Source organism: Sphaerodactylus townsendi, linkage group LG01 (genome assembly GCF_021028975.2).
Source record: "Sphaerodactylus townsendi isolate TG3544 linkage group LG01, MPM_Stown_v2.3, whole genome shotgun sequence".
NCBI classification, from domain to species: domain Eukaryota; kingdom Metazoa; phylum Chordata; class Lepidosauria; order Squamata; family Sphaerodactylidae; genus Sphaerodactylus; species Sphaerodactylus townsendi.
In genome coordinates this window covers 26,933,176-26,948,281 of record NC_059425.1, presented here as the reverse complement: position 1 = coordinate 26,948,281, position 15,106 = coordinate 26,933,176, and the positions used below count along the sequence as shown (strand labels likewise).

General features: G+C 47.0%; 1 protein-coding gene across 4 annotated transcripts in view; it reads left to right on the top strand.

The window, feature by feature from the left end:
- SYVN1 (synoviolin 1) overlaps positions 1–15,106 on the top strand; it is a 32,143-nt gene that overhangs the window by 2,462 nt on the left and 14,575 nt on the right. For all 4 annotated transcript variants that reach the window (XM_048515285.1, XM_048515277.1, XM_048515261.1 and 1 more), the window contains exons 2-6: positions 2,207–2,362; positions 5,212–5,304; positions 5,776–5,928; positions 7,630–7,678; positions 10,020–10,123. In XM_048515285.1, coding sequence (XP_048371242.1) covers positions 2,231–2,362; positions 5,212–5,304; positions 5,776–5,928; positions 7,630–7,678; positions 10,020–10,123 — 531 coding nt within the window. In that variant the 5' untranslated portion in view covers positions 2,207–2,230. The remainder of the gene's footprint in view (positions 1–2,206; positions 2,363–5,211; positions 5,305–5,775; positions 5,929–7,629; positions 7,679–10,019; positions 10,124–15,106) is intronic.

The following is a 15,106-nucleotide window of genomic DNA, read 5'->3' as shown; positions in this document are numbered from 1 at the left end:
AGGAAGTCTGGATTGGTGTAGGTCATCTATTCCTCCTGCAGTGATGTGACTCTCAGTCTGTTGGAGAGTGGCAGAATTCGTGTATTCAGCCCTAATGGCTGGGTATTGGTTAGCCAGGCCTGTGGGAGAAACTACAAATTTCTAAGATGTATGTGGAATGTTTTCTATCCGCATTCCAGTTATTATTACCGCTTATCAACTAAATAGTTTCCCAGTCAGGAGAGGACGATAATGCAGCAGGCTGTCATGCATTGTGGAAGGATGTGAGGGGGAGTCCTTTCTAGATTTGTAAGAGGAGAGAGAGTTGCAGTTGAGCCAGAGAGATCTGCGTCAAAATTTTCACCCAGCTATGATGGTCAGTGGGAAATATTGGGCCAGTAACTACTCCACATCCTGATTTAACTCAAAAGATAAATTAGAAGGGTACAGGATATATGTGCTGCCCAGGACACCTTGGAAAAGGGTGGGTTAGAAATGTAAGAAATGCAAGTTCAAGGCAGGCTGTGGCATTCCACTAAGTGATGACTGTTCAATCTCACTTTTTATATTTATTTATTTATTTATTTATTTATTTATTTATTTATTTATTTATTTATTTAGATTTTTATACCGCCCTATCCCCGAGGGGCTCCGGGCGGTGTACAACATCTATCTTACCTTTTAACAGTTTCCTTTACAATTATGACAGCACTTTTCCTTGATTCTCAAGCTGTTGGTATGAATGGGTACTTTCCCTGTTTTTGGAACTTGGGGTGATCTACCTAGTAACACAATATTGGGCCATAAGTAGAAAAAATCTTTCTTGGATGGACACAGTTCAGATGGGGTTTGGTTGTTACACCATGCTCAATGTCAGACATTTCTCTTCCCAGGTCAGATTGGCCAGGTTGGGGGTGGGTTCTGATAGAGTGAAGCATTTCCATTATTGACAGACTCCTGGAACCAACAAAGGCCAGGAGAACAGGACAGCTGACACAAGGCTGAACACAGTCTGCTGGGAAGTTCTCCTGTACAATACCCACTGAAATGGACTGTGCTTTTGTGCAGCTCCATTTCAGTGAGGGTTACGCAGGTTATGTGCCTGCTGGCTATTGTGCCTTATGTTTGTGTTGCTTAGAATTTCTATTTCAAGTACTTATGTTTTGTGCTTTTTGGCAGCAGGCAACTTTGCTCACTCATTTCAAAGTGAGGTAGATACTTGGTGGTGGAAAATGCTGGCAAGTTGCACCAAGTTATGGCAACTCCAAAGGGTTTTCTCTTTTCAGGAGAAGAAAAAAAGGTACTTTGCCATTACCTTTCTCTGCAAAATAATCCTATGCTTTCTTTTGTGGTATCCCATCCACGTACTGATTAGAGCTGACCCTGTTTAGTTTCCAAGGTCTGAGGAAACTGGGCTAGACTCCCTGAACCATCCAGGTCACATGTATAGGCCCCTAAGCCAAAATCTGATGACTTTCACCTTCGTTGGTTATGGTAAATGTTTCTGCGTAGTGGTTAGTTGTCTGGCTGTATTCCAGAAATTGCTACAGAAAAGTTCTCAGAGTGAACTTTGGGAAGTAATATGTAAACTGGGTAATAATCTCTCTGGACCAAGTTGCTAAGGGGTGCTTACATTATATTGCATGTCCAGAGTGAGTGGGTCAAATGTGTGACAGTTCCACCCCCACAACTGCCAAGCACCCCAGTTAGCATAGCTTGGTTAATTTCTATAAGTAGGGCTTATTATTGAACCATGCAAGCATAGACAGGCCCCCCCAGTTTGGAAGCGCCTGTCCAGACTCAATGACTAGTAGAGCCAAATTGCATAGGCCATTTTTGTTTGCTTGTTTTAGGCATGAAAATTTGTGTGTTAGACATTGGAAGTATGCCCATTTAGGTATGGGTAGGCAACTGGGCTCCCCCCGCCCCCCAAGAAGTTTATTTGTTGCATTGAAGAGCCAGTTTTTATGAAGTGTGCCTGGACACCCTGAGGCAGTAGCCATTTACCTAGCACAGATAATTGTTGCAAACATGAATGCACTGTGTCAGGATAAGTGCACGTAGAATAATTAGATTGTTCATCAGACTGCCTAAGAATAGTGATATGGATGCACTGGGCCATTGCAATGCAAATTACATGGTTTTTCCTGTTTTGTAAACCGAGCCAAATGCTGCCTCGTCTGTTTCTCTAGCCTGACTCTTTCCATTTTCTCTTCCTCCTCTTCAGGCTGCAGGGCGCTGGGCTGGGGAGATGTTCCGAACAGCCATCATGATGTCTGCCAGCCTGGCCTTGACCTCGGCAGTGGTGGCCCACGCCTATTACCTTAAGCACCAGTTCTACCCAACTGTTGTGTACCTGACGAAGTCCAGTCCCAGCATGGCGGTGAGTGCTCTTGCCTCAGTGGGCAAGGAGAGGGTACCTTTTCAGTTTAGAAGATTCTGGGTCCCATTTTCAGTGTTTCCAGAAAGAAAAAGAGCCTACATCTGGGGACTCTTGAGATATTTCTCACAGTTAGGATAGGCAGTAGTGAGGTAGGTCAACCCATGGTCTGTCTGAACCATACAGTTATGGAATGATGGTTGCTTGTTCTGGGTTTTAGTAATTCCACTTGGTTAACTAACATTTGACAAGCCTATGACTGTTTCCTTTTTTCATTCTGGATGGCTGGCTGTAGCAGTTACGATGAGACTGGGTATTCTAGGTGTTTGCTGGTTCGTTGCAGATGTTGAAGAAATGTTTAGTTGTATATACAGTTATACAATTAAACAGTTATACAGTAACTGCATATACAGTTATACAGAGAGCAGCAGTGGTTAAGAGCAGGTGCTCTGTAATCTGGAGAACTAGGTTTAATTCCCCGCTCTGCTGCTTGAGTTGTGGAGGCTTATCTGGGGAACTAGATTAGCCTGTGCACTCCAACACACACCAGCTGGGTGACCTTGGGCTAGTCACAGCTTTTCGGAGCTCTCTCAGCCCCACCCACCTCACAGAGTGCTTGTTGGGGGGGGGGGATGAGATTGTAAGCCCCTTTGAGTCTCCTTACAGGAGAGAAAAGGGGATTGTATAAATCCAAACTCTTCTTCTTCATCATCTTCAGCATTAACTGAATCCAATGGGTCTACACTGTATCTGGTACTAAGATGGTTTATTATGTAACCCTCCAAGTTTGTGTGAACACTTTTGTTAAACCTTTTAATACATTAACAGCTCAGTGTTCTTACTTAATGTAGAATTAAAATGAGGACGTAGCAGGAAGGATTTGCCTTACTATGAAGACTCCACACCCTTCTTTCCGCTTGTTACCTGAGCATGCACCCATTCGTCCCTTTCAAGGGGCACATCCACTTTTAAAGCAGAAGACTGAGCTGAACAGAGAGTTGTATATGAACATCTTCCTTATGTATATTTCCGCAGACACATAATACATGTGAGCTGCCTAGATGCAAACTGCAGCAGTATCCCCTATGGCACTGCATGTGCATTGAGGCCCTAATGTCTGCCTTTACCTGAAACAGTTTAGTTTCAGGATTGACAAGTATGTAGCGGGTGATCAGGTGGCAAGAATCTCTTAGAATGGGAGGGGGCGTAGGCCGTTTGCTGAAGGAGCAGGAGCCTCTTGAAGAAAGGACAGCACCTTGGCAGCTGTTGAGGGCACGTGCGTAAGAGCGGCTCTGCTGGACCAGGCTTGTGGTCAGCTAGATGGTCTGGAAGATCCACAAGCAGGAACCTGGAGGCTAAAGACTCTTCCTGTTGACCCTTTCCCCCAGCTACTGCCATCCTGATGGTATACTGCCTGAAAATAGCAGGTGCTTTTATTCACCCATGTGCTAAAAAAGATGTGATACTGGTACTGAAGAGTTTGTAACCCATCTTACAGACCCAGCAATTGGTTGAGGAGTGTGCGAGCCTTGTTGGGGGGGAAAAACCTCTGGTTTTCATTGTGGTTTGCTAATGCGGTCATATTTTGTGTTTGGGGAACTTTAGTACATTCATTTGAATGAATGACGGTGATGGAACACGCATCCTGTTCTTACTGGGACTTAGCAGAGCAAATTTGGCGTGCCAGCCTCTTAGCAATGAGCTGTGTTATTTTAATAAATTTGTTCATACACCCAGGTGAATTCAGCCCCTTTGGTGCAATGTGTTTGCTAGGACCTGAGAGGCAGATTTGAATCCCTGTTCTGCCATGGAAATTTGCTGTGTGACCATGGTCGAGTCACACACTCTCATCCTGGCCTTCTCTCAAGATTGTTGTGAGGATAAAATGAGAGGAAAACTATGTAAGCTATGTTGCTTCCCAGTTGGGCAGAAAGGTGGAATATAAATGAAGTAAATAATTAATTTGTGCCAATTAAAAAAGCAGTGCGTGGGCAAAGTTGCCATCTTAATTTCAGAGCATCTGAGATTTTGCTTGGTCGCTATTGAAAAATGCCTTGGAGTGGAGCCTCCCTGATTCCAGTGTTGCCACTTTAATGGTGGTTTTAATTGTGGGGGTATTTGGAGATTCTTCTGGCTGCCTTAGTAGCAGGGAGGACAGGGAAAACTCCCAGGAGACCATTGTTTGCTCAAATGCAGACAACTAATCTCTGTTTTGTGGGGGGACCTTTTGCCAACATAGCCTGTAGTTTTAAGTATCTACAAATGGGGGGAGGGGTCATGTTTATTTTAGATACATTGATATCTATCCAATTTTTTATTTTGTTTTAGTGCTTGGACAACCAGAGATAAGCACAGGGAATTTATTTTGTTTCTGCTTACCCGCTTAAGCTAGGAATCCCTGTTATAATCGAAAACAATAAGTTCTTGGGTGCTGTGTGGTTTCCGGGCTGTATGGCCGTGTTCTAGCAACATTCTCTCCTGACGTTTCGCCTGCATCTGTGGCTGGCATCTTCAGAGGATCATCCTCTGAAGATGCCAGCCACAGATGCAGGCGAAACGTCAGGAGAGAATGTTGCTAGAACACGGCCATACAGCCCGGAAACCACACAGCACCCAAGTGATTCCGGCCGTGAAAGCCTTCGACAATACAATAAGTTCTTGGTCTGACATACTGTGGGAAAGTAATTAAAATGTCTAGGGAGATCCCTTTTCTCAACAGTGGGGGTGTTTATCTTGCAAGGATCAGAACAGGAGACTCTATTCAGTGGAATGCCTTGATATGTCTTTAGTGAAGTGCTATCTGTTAAGAAGAGTGTGAAGTTATTTTTAATTTCTCTCTTTTTGTGTGGCAGGTTCTGTACATTCAGGCTTTCGTCCTGGTGTTCCTGTTAGGCAAATTCATGGGCAAAGTATTTTTTGGGCAGCTGCGAGCTGCAGAAATGGAGGTGAGTCTGCTGGTGAACGGTGATTGTTGGAGCAAAACAGCGGTCTTGATAGGGAAGTGAAATGTTTGAATATTAAGGGGAGTGCGTGCATTTAACAGCTTGAAGGAGTCAGGGTCTTTGTGTTCTCCTTTGCTGAGAAAATGACCTGGCTATCAAAAGTTTCACACAGTTGCTTCTAATTGTTGAACTGTTTCACACAAAAGTGGAGCCAAAGGGTGGGATTTTCCTTCATATGAAAACAGGGGGACGTCAGGACATGCTTCCGTGTTCCCTGCCAGCCAGTTAGGTTGCCTGTGTGTTGGTGAACCTAAAGGCATAGAGGTCTCCAGTCCCACTTGACTACAAAGAACAAGTGTTAGAAAAGAGGAATGTTCTTCTGTTTGAGGCTCTGTGTGTGTACACGCATGCCTTGGAGGGGTGGGGGGGAACCGGGATTAGAGAGAGGGCCTTAAATCAATCTTTTCCACACAGCATCTGCTTGAGCGGTCATGGTATGCAGTGACCGAGACCTGCCTTGCCTTCACAGTCTTCAGGGATGACTTCAGCCCCCGTTTTGTGGCCCTTTTCACACTCCTGCTCTTCCTCAAGTGCTTCCACTGGCTGGCTGAAGACCGGGTGGACTTTGTGAGTACAATAGCAAATTTACAGGACCTCAGTATTTTGGGAAGGCATGCTAAGTGTGTGATTTGTGCTAGGCTGGGCTGAAAGTGTTTTACTGCAGAAAAACAGTGGAATTTGGCATATTGGGAAATACCTTTATTTCATTTTAGTGTTTATAAATGCTAACTTTTTCTTCTTTTTTTAAAAAAAACCCTGTAAGTTCTGTAACCTTCTAGTGTAATTTTGCAAATAGAAGTGCCTTAGAAGTTAAGCACTGAAGCACATTCAATATAACTAGCCGTTGTGGGTTTTGTGGGCCATGTGGCCATTGTCTGGTAGTTTCAGCTCCTGGTGTTTTGCTCCTACAGCTGACCAGCCATAGATATGGGTGAAACATTAGGAGCTAAAACTACTGGACCATGGCCACATCCCAGAAAACCCTCCATAGTCAATTGATTCCGGCCATGCAAGCCTTCAACAATGCAGATTTGACATAACTTGGCATTGGTGACTTTTGAACAGTTTTCAAGGGATGCCGTTATGTCTCATGGGTTCCTCCATGAGACAGTCCATAATGGTAGACAAGCTTTCCTGAAAAATAGCCATATGCTTCCTTAGCAATCTGTAGGTACCAGATGTCTTCCAGGATGTGCTCTTGGACGGAATGCTGATGTGAAAAGCATTTCCTGAGACTAGGAAGCCCACTGTATTTCATGGGAAAGGGCACAACGTCGAAGGAAGTGTAGCTTTTGTGGTGGTTGATATGAGTGGATCCTGTAAAAAGTAATTTTACCAAAGTAGCCCCTACTTGAGTGGTCTGTGTTGGAAGTTTTGATTGTTTCCTTTCTGTCAGCCTCTCTTACAAATTAAGGTAGTTGATAAATTCTGCAGTGGCAAGGTTAGAAAAACATATCCAGTTGCTGATGGTTGGACACTAATGCTGTGCAGAAAATAAAACAAATAATTTTAATTTTTTAAATAAAATTATTTAGTGCCAACATCCATTTTTATCATCTGGGATTCTTCTGACCCCGAACCCATGCATTGTGATTGGCAGAGGCCAATTTACTGACGATCCCCGGCCCCTCCATGATGCAGCTGACGATCCCCGGCCCCTCCATGATCAGACGTGCGGGCCCTGTGGGACCTTGGCAAATTTCGCAGGGCCTGTAAAATCATACTGTTCCATGGGGCCTTTGGGGAGGCTGGCTGCGAATTCCCTCCCCTGGATGCCCCGTGCTGTGTGCCATGATGTTTTTGACACACTCAATATGACATCTCTTCAGCACTGTCTGTCCCCTCCCGGCCTTAGGACCGGGCGCCACTATCTTGTATCATTTGTATTATGATGTATTGGGAAATGGAATGCTGCTATATATAGGGTTAAAGTTATGTGTTTTAATTTATATGTATTAGTGTATTCTGTGATCTGTCGTACACCACCTAGAGCCCTTCAGGGGTGGACGGTTCCTAAATGTAATGATAAATAAAATAAATAAAAATTGGGAATCTTTTTATCTTTAGTGATCCCTGTTTTCCACGTTTCAGGAGTCACTGAGAAAAATGGTTATCTGCCCACTATACAGAGGAGCTACATGTAATGGAATGCACCAATATGCTTTGGCAGCTTTTAAAACATATATGCGCATTTGGGTTGTTGGTGAGGCTTGAGGAACCTTGCTGGTTTCTTCAGCTTCATCTGGATTTTTTTTTTTGCTCCCACAGATGGAGAGAAGTCCAAATATTTCCTGGCTGTTCCATTTCCGCATCGTCTGTAAGTATGAGTCTTCTTGTGAACTGACACCTGTACACGCAGTACCCCTTTGCTTCTGTTTTGCTCTCCACTAAGATAGAACACAACAGCAGGCGTGACCCGACCTTGGCCAGCTTCTTCCCCTAAACAGTAGCTACAGCCAGGACTGCATAAATTCTGCACAAGGATAGAACTTGATTCAGCCTGCACATTCTCTTGCTACACTTTTAAAAGCGGTTTTCTAGCTGTTGGGCTATGAAGAGATGCTTGAAAGTTACTTTCCTTGTCTCTGGGTGTGGTGGGTGTGGTGGGTTGTAGGCCGAGGTTGGGTGTCTCAGTCAGGGTCATTGGCTCCTTAGTGCCTACATGGCTGCTTGTTCTTCCCAGTGCCTGACTGATACTGTTAGATTTAGACTGAAGACTGGGGAGACCTGGTTTCATAGCCCCGTTGAACCAGCTGCACAGTGTCAGTCTTATCCTCATGGGATAAAGCAGAGATGCAAACGCAAAACAAAAGTCAAATAAAAGGTGTGTGAAATAGTCCAGTAATTATTTGCATAAGCTAAATATGTTGCAGCTTCATTTCAAATCTGGCCCCTCTGGGAGCATACTTGACAATGCAGGAAACCTCGCTCTCACTGCACAGGAAACGGTGCACAGGTCAGGTGCTACTGACACCTAGTCCACCCAACAGTCTTGTGGTTGTTTTATTAATAATGAAGGGCTGGGGCTCAAGGCTTCCCTAAGGCCAACTGCCTCAAACCCAGATTTGTGGGGGGGGTGGGATAGTAATGAGGGATCAGATACCACAGGGGCCAACACAGCCCAAAGGTTGCTTAAGTCATGTTACTTTTAGGCAACTCAGCTCCACCTTAAAGTGTTCCTGTGGTCCTTCATAAACATATGCACACAAATAAAAAGGTGTCCCATCAGGTGTTGGGCGGTGAGGAGGTTTCAAGATACACATAGCTGAGGATTAGGAGGCAGAGATCTAAAAGTGGAACAGCCAGAACTAAATTGCCTAATAAGTAGTTGACATATCAGATTAATAAAAATTGAAGATTTAAAATCCTAGAGAGCTCCTTTTGGGGGCTGTGAATAAGACAGGAGGGCAGCCCCAATCATTCTGGTGCTTTTCATTCATTGGCCAGAAATTAGAGCATGTTGACTTCTTACTATGCAGCGGATATGATAGTTGTGTCCACACTGTGCCTTTTACCTTCGTAACTACACAGGCCGGAGATGTAATTTTTTTCCCCAAGAGCAAGCTGAAAAAGTCAGAAACGGGGCATTGAATGTCTCTGAGGGGGATTGGTTCCCCTTGCCCAAATTCCTTTTGGAGGGTTTTGTGTCATGTTCCGTCCCCTTCTGCCAGCCCTGTCCTTTCCTGTGTGGACAACTGTGGGCCTGCTGGGAGCTCCGCCAGGCATTTCTAACCAGGTCAGGAAGAGGGGTCAAACTGATGTGTCCCTCGGCCAAGCCATTTAAAAAAATGGTTGAAGACTCTTAGGCCTCTGTGGACTGGCAGTCAGTATGTTGTGGTTTTGCACAGGTGATAAGTGCTGGGGAGAGTAGGGGAAGTACACCTGTTTGGTGTCCCCTGTTAGATCCAGGGTTGCTGTTGTCCTCCCAGTTTAAGGACTTCTGATGATTGTAAAAAGCAGCGGGTGGCCAAGAAAGATCATTTCAGACGGCACACATGCCAGGTCCATATCCTGCCTCAACCAAAGCCAGGGCTTTTTCAACCCTGGTTCCAACCTGGTAGAACTATGTGTCCATTGACACCAAGGCCCTGCAGGACTCAATTCTGTGGGACCTGCAAGACAGAGATGTTCCACCAGGCTTTGGTTGAGGCCATCCATCCATTCATTGTTCTTGTGCCATCTTGCTGGACTCCCAACCACCTTGGCCATTTGATTATTCATATCCATTGGCCATTGACTTCACATCATCAAGCGCCTCTGTTAAATTCAAATTGTGCGCCTCCCTCTCTATACTTATATCTTGTTCCTCCACTAAGAAACCGAGATTTTTATAGGTTGAATGGGATGTTATTTGTTTCCATCTGCAGATGTAATTTTAGATGTTGATATCCTAATTTTATTTTACAAATTGTGTTTATATAGTATTTTAGCTGTTTTGTAAGTCGCCCCAAGCCTGGCTATTGTCAGTGATCGGTGGAGCATACATGTAGCTAAATAAATAAATAAAAATACCCTTCTTCCAGAAATGAGGGAGCATTGTAGTGCTTCCTTAAGTGACTTGGAACATAGTGGGTATGGAGGTTGTGTGAAATCTTGATCTTGCTTGCTTACGCTCTTCCCCTGGTGAAATCCTTTTTTTGATTTTTTTTCCCCCTCAGCTCTGATGCTGCTGTTGGGTATCCTGGATTTCTTGTTTGTCAACCATGCCTATCATAGTATCCTCACACGGGGAGCCTCTGTCCAGCTGGTCTTTGGCTTTGAGGTGAGTGGGTGTGCTTTTCAAATGCACAACCTCACTTATTTACAGAATTTGTATCCTGCCTTTCTGTCCCCACCAGCGTATCTAACAAATAACACATGATAAAATCACATTTGAAAGTCACCCCCTCAACACACACACTCACACACACACACACACACACACACACACACACACACACACACACACACACACACACACACGAAAACAGTTCTAAAATACATACAGACAGTTGTAAAATACATATGAAGGCATAGAAATAACAATTAACACCTTGGACAAGTGGGAGGGATCATTGAAGTAATGTCAGACGAAACAAGAAGTCTTTACCGTCTAAAGGTGAAGGGGTAGATGAATCTCCCTGGGTAGTGAGACCCCAAGATTTGGTGCCGTGACCAAGAAGGCCCTTTCCCGCATGCCAGCAGCCTAATCTCAGAAGATGGCGAGGCAGGTTCATTAGGGAATAGACAATCCTTTGGGTATTTTTGTCCCAACCCATATTCAGTTTGAAGCTCCACATCAGTGCCTTGAATTGTGCCTGGGCTTGCACTTTGATAATTTCACGGTGGGCAGGGGGAGCAGTAACTTCCACAGAGTCTTCCCTTATCTCTCAGTCAGTTAATAGACTATTTAAATTTATTTTCATGGATTGTGGAGTGACAGCCTTCAATTAGGGTGCTCAGTGTATGTATATAATCTGCATACAGGCAGAGTGCACACTTCCTCCGCATCTGAATCCTCATGAGTCAACATTTCAAGATGGCGACCGCAACGGAGCTCAGCAGCAGAGCTCCACAGCAATGAGGTTAAAATCTCCTTTTTAGCCCGGAAAAAGGTTTTTTTGGCTACCTACAGGGTTGCGATATTAATGACTGAGACCTTAAAATCCCCCCACCAGCGGGAACAACGGTATTGTAGCGGTATGCGGCATCTACCTTTTGTTGTGCCCCCCGCCTCCTATTTTCTGCCGTTCTCGCCTCTTTTACAATTCTGGCGGCTCCTCCTGCCTCTATCATCGGCACTTGGACTCCTGGCCGATAAGACGCTGCTGAGGAGATCGGTGGCAGAGATCTCTGTAGAATCTTCGGCGTCCTTCAATCTCCTCGCCTCTCGCCTGCTACGGCCCCTGCCTTTCTTCCAGCTGATACCGGCGTCGCCGCTTCGTCAGCTCCTCTGGATATCAACGGCTACGCCCAGTCCCTTTACTGGCAAGACTCATATTAAGGGGTTGGTGGCAGAAACCCCCTTAGGGAGCTTGGTGGCAGAAATCTCCCTGTACTGGGTGCAGATACGGACCTGGGCATTTTTGGTTGAAGAGCTGAGGTGGCGAGGAGAACCAGACCAGGAGTTCTATGTTGAGGAGGAACCGGCCAAATTACGTCTAGCGGAGGCGGCAACGTGCGATGCGGTAAGCGGCCTCTGGGAAATTGACCCTGCGGTGGTGGAAGTTGGGACGGGGCCATCCAGGCCGGAGTTGCCCAGACCGGATAGACCTGATTGGGACCTCCTGGCAATACGGACGAAAATTGAACCGCTTGAGTCTTTGAACGGCAGAAGAAACCTATGCAACTGCACACACCATCGTTGGCTGGAGAATCCCTGGGAGCAGATGCTCTCAATGAACGCCAGCTGAGTAGCAGTCCAAGGCCACTAGGGGGTGTCTGGACGCATCTGTCTCCTTTAAGAGCCAGACTTTTTAATAATATTCTAGAGCATAACAAAAACGTTGCTGGACACTTTGGGGGAATGTATTTTTATCGCACTGTGGAGCTTACTGCTCTTTCCCACTTGCTGTGGTGCATATATATAAACCGGTTAATTAACCGGATTTAACAATTAGATAGATCTAATTGGAGGGTATTAGCAGTATAGCTGGGATTAGTTAATGGGTAGACTGTAAAATTGTGGCCCGCTTGTTGTAAGAATTAGTTGACTAGGTGAAGGTTTAGTTAGTGGCGAGCCGAGTCCACCCAAAGTGGAGAGTTTTCGCCGGGGTTGATTTAGAGGGAACAGCGGGAATGGGGGCACCCCTTTTGGGGTTGGGGATCCCGGTTTTGATGGGACGGGGCTTGTATGACGGTAGGCGGAGGCCGTATGAGAGAAGGTGGGTGAGATATGGCTATGCTCGCACACCTTCTGTCCTCCGACCTATCCTGAGGGACGAAGTTGGTTGGGTTCAGAAGTACCCTGCTTCGTCCTTGGTGTTCATCAATGCCAGGTCCCTAAATAATAAGACCTCAGTTCTCCGAGATTTTCTCAGAGTTCAGCAGATGGACCTGGCTTGTATCACTTCACCGAAACCTGGGTGCGAAAGAGGGTGAGACCGTCACGCTTTGGGCAGTGGTCGCGACCACCGGGTTTCCTCTCAAGCGGGTCCGCCCTACCCAATCATGAACACAGGGCCGGGGCGGCGTGGCAATGTTCCATCCGCAGACTCCATCCCTTTTAGGCTGCCATCCCTCGTCCCGAGAGATCATTGGCATGTGGAGTGTCGCGGCTTGGAATGGTTGGTATATGGAGAGGCTTGGCTATCCTTCCTGCGTGTACCGGCTCGCTTAGCTTCCCCAGGGATAGCCTTTCATGCTGCTGGAGGTGGTGGCGGACTGGCGCAGCAGCGGTTCCCCAAACTTATTGTTTTGGGGACTTCAACGCCCATGTCGACACTGCCTCAATGTACGGTAGAAGCTGCAGACCTGGTGTCACTCCATGGCGACGCTTGGGTCTCTCCTTCTGGTAAATTCTGGCTCCCCACTCATGAAGCCGGGTCAATATCTGGACCTGGGATCTTCGGGCCAGGTGTTGGACGTGGTCATATCCTCTCCAATGACAGAGTGCCATGGTCTTTCGACCATCACGCTCTGAAGGTTCGGATGAGCATGCCACAGTACCCTCGCGTTTGTGGCTTAACGCAGCAGATTTATGCTCGCTCGCTGAGACTTATGGATCCTGTTGATTCCTGAATGCTCTATTAAGCGAAGATCCTGGAACCCACCGGGCACCCTTTTTTTTTCTTGATGGGACTGGCAGTGGCGGATTGGAATACCCGCCTTTCCAACGCCATTGAGGTTGTTGCTCCCCGACGCCCTCTACGACCCCGTTCCCGGCTAGCTCCATGGTATACCGAGGAGCTACGCTGTCTGAAACGGGAGCTTAGACAGCTAGAGCGAGTGTGGAGGAAGTCTCGTGATGAGGCTGCGCGAACATCTTATAGGACGTTTATGAAGGCCTATGAGATGGCGATGAAGGAGGCGAAGAGAACATTCTTCTCCTCCTCTCTCGCATCTGCTAGCTCTCACCCAGCACAACTGTTTCGTATTATTCGGTCTCTCACCTCCATATCTGAGGGTTCAAAAAATGATCAATTGACTATTAGCTGTGAGGCTTTTATGAGCTATTTTGCAGATAAAGTCGCGTCGCTCCGCCAGGACCTTCCTGCCGCCTTGGAGACAATTGGCGAACTGGAGGCTCCTCTTGTCACTTCTGGCCCTTTGTCTGGGCTCTGAAGTTTTCCCTGCTCTCTGAAGCCGCTGTCAACAGAATCCTGGCTGCTGTTAGACCTACTACATGTCCTCTGGATCCGTGCCCCTCTTGGCTTATTAAATCATGCCGAGAGGAGTTACGACCCCACCTGTTGAATATCATCAATATCTCCCTTGAGCAAGGAGTTTTTCCAGGTGGGTTGAAGGAGGCAGTGGTCCGCCCACTCTTAAAAAGACCGCTGTTAGATCCTAGTGATCTGGCCAATTACCGCCCAGTCTCGAACCTTTCGTTTCTGGGGATGGTAATTGAGAGAGTGGTGTTGGAGCAGCTTCAGGGTTTTCTGGAGGACGCATCGGCTTTCGATCCCTTCCAGTCCGGCTTCCGTGGCTGGGCATGGGGACGGAGACTGTCTCCTCAGCTGCTGTCACAGATATCAAGCTCCAGATGCAGCTTGACCGAGGCGGATCGGCGCTTGCTGGTATTATTGGATCTTACCGCTAGCATTTGATGTGGTCAACCATATGACCTTTTGACCCACCGCCTGGCTGCCTTCCCGGAGTGCAGGGCACTGTCCTTCTAAATGGGATTGCCTCGTTTCTCCGCAGGACTGGAGTCAGCAAGTGTGGCAAGCGGAACCAGGCCTCTCCGGCAGTGCCCACTTCATTGTGGGTGCCTGCAGGAGCTGCTGTCCCCACTGTTGTTTAATATCTACATGCAATTCCTTGCTTCCAGCTGGTATCGGGAGCTTTGGGCTGGTGTGCCACCAATATGCTGTGGGATGCATTTCACCTTAGCCTATTCTGTCGATGTGAGGGGAGCCGCCGCTGCCCTGCAGCCTGGCTACAGCATTGTTTGGAGGCTTAGCTGGTTAGTTGAAGCAGAGCAGGTTAAAGCTGAATCCAACGTAAGACGGAGATTCTTCTGGGCTAGGCCGTGGGATTTCAGTCAGCCGCTGCGGGAGGGGGTCTCTATTGGCACCGCACCCTCCTCGGCTCCAAGAGCTCTGTAGGGTCCACCTGGATTTGTCTCTTTCAATGGAGACCCAGGTGGCCCAGTGTAACCCGGCGCTTTTTTCCATCTTCGACAAGTCTCGCAAGTGCTGGCCCCTTCCTCTCCCAGACGCGACTCTGGCCACTGTAATCCATGCAAACGCCACCTCCAGGTTAGACTATTGCAACTCGGGCCACGCTGGCCTTCCCTTGGCGGCTGATCCGGAAATTGAAACTGGTCTGCAGCATGCGGCGGCACATCTGCTCAATGGGAGGTGCCTTTAGAGATGCACATCACGCCCGTGTTGCAATCGCTTTGCACTGGGCTCCCAGTTGAGTTCCGATTGTCTTCAAGGTGTTGGTGTTAACCTTTAAAGGCCTTAGCGGTCTGGGACCTTCGGCATTGCCTTAGAGACTTCAAGTCCTGGCCCCATAGAGGTGGTTCTGGTCACGTCGGTGCCTCTGTCATTAGAAAGCAGAGGCCAATCTGCTTGCGTGATCCCGCCCCCTCTGAGTG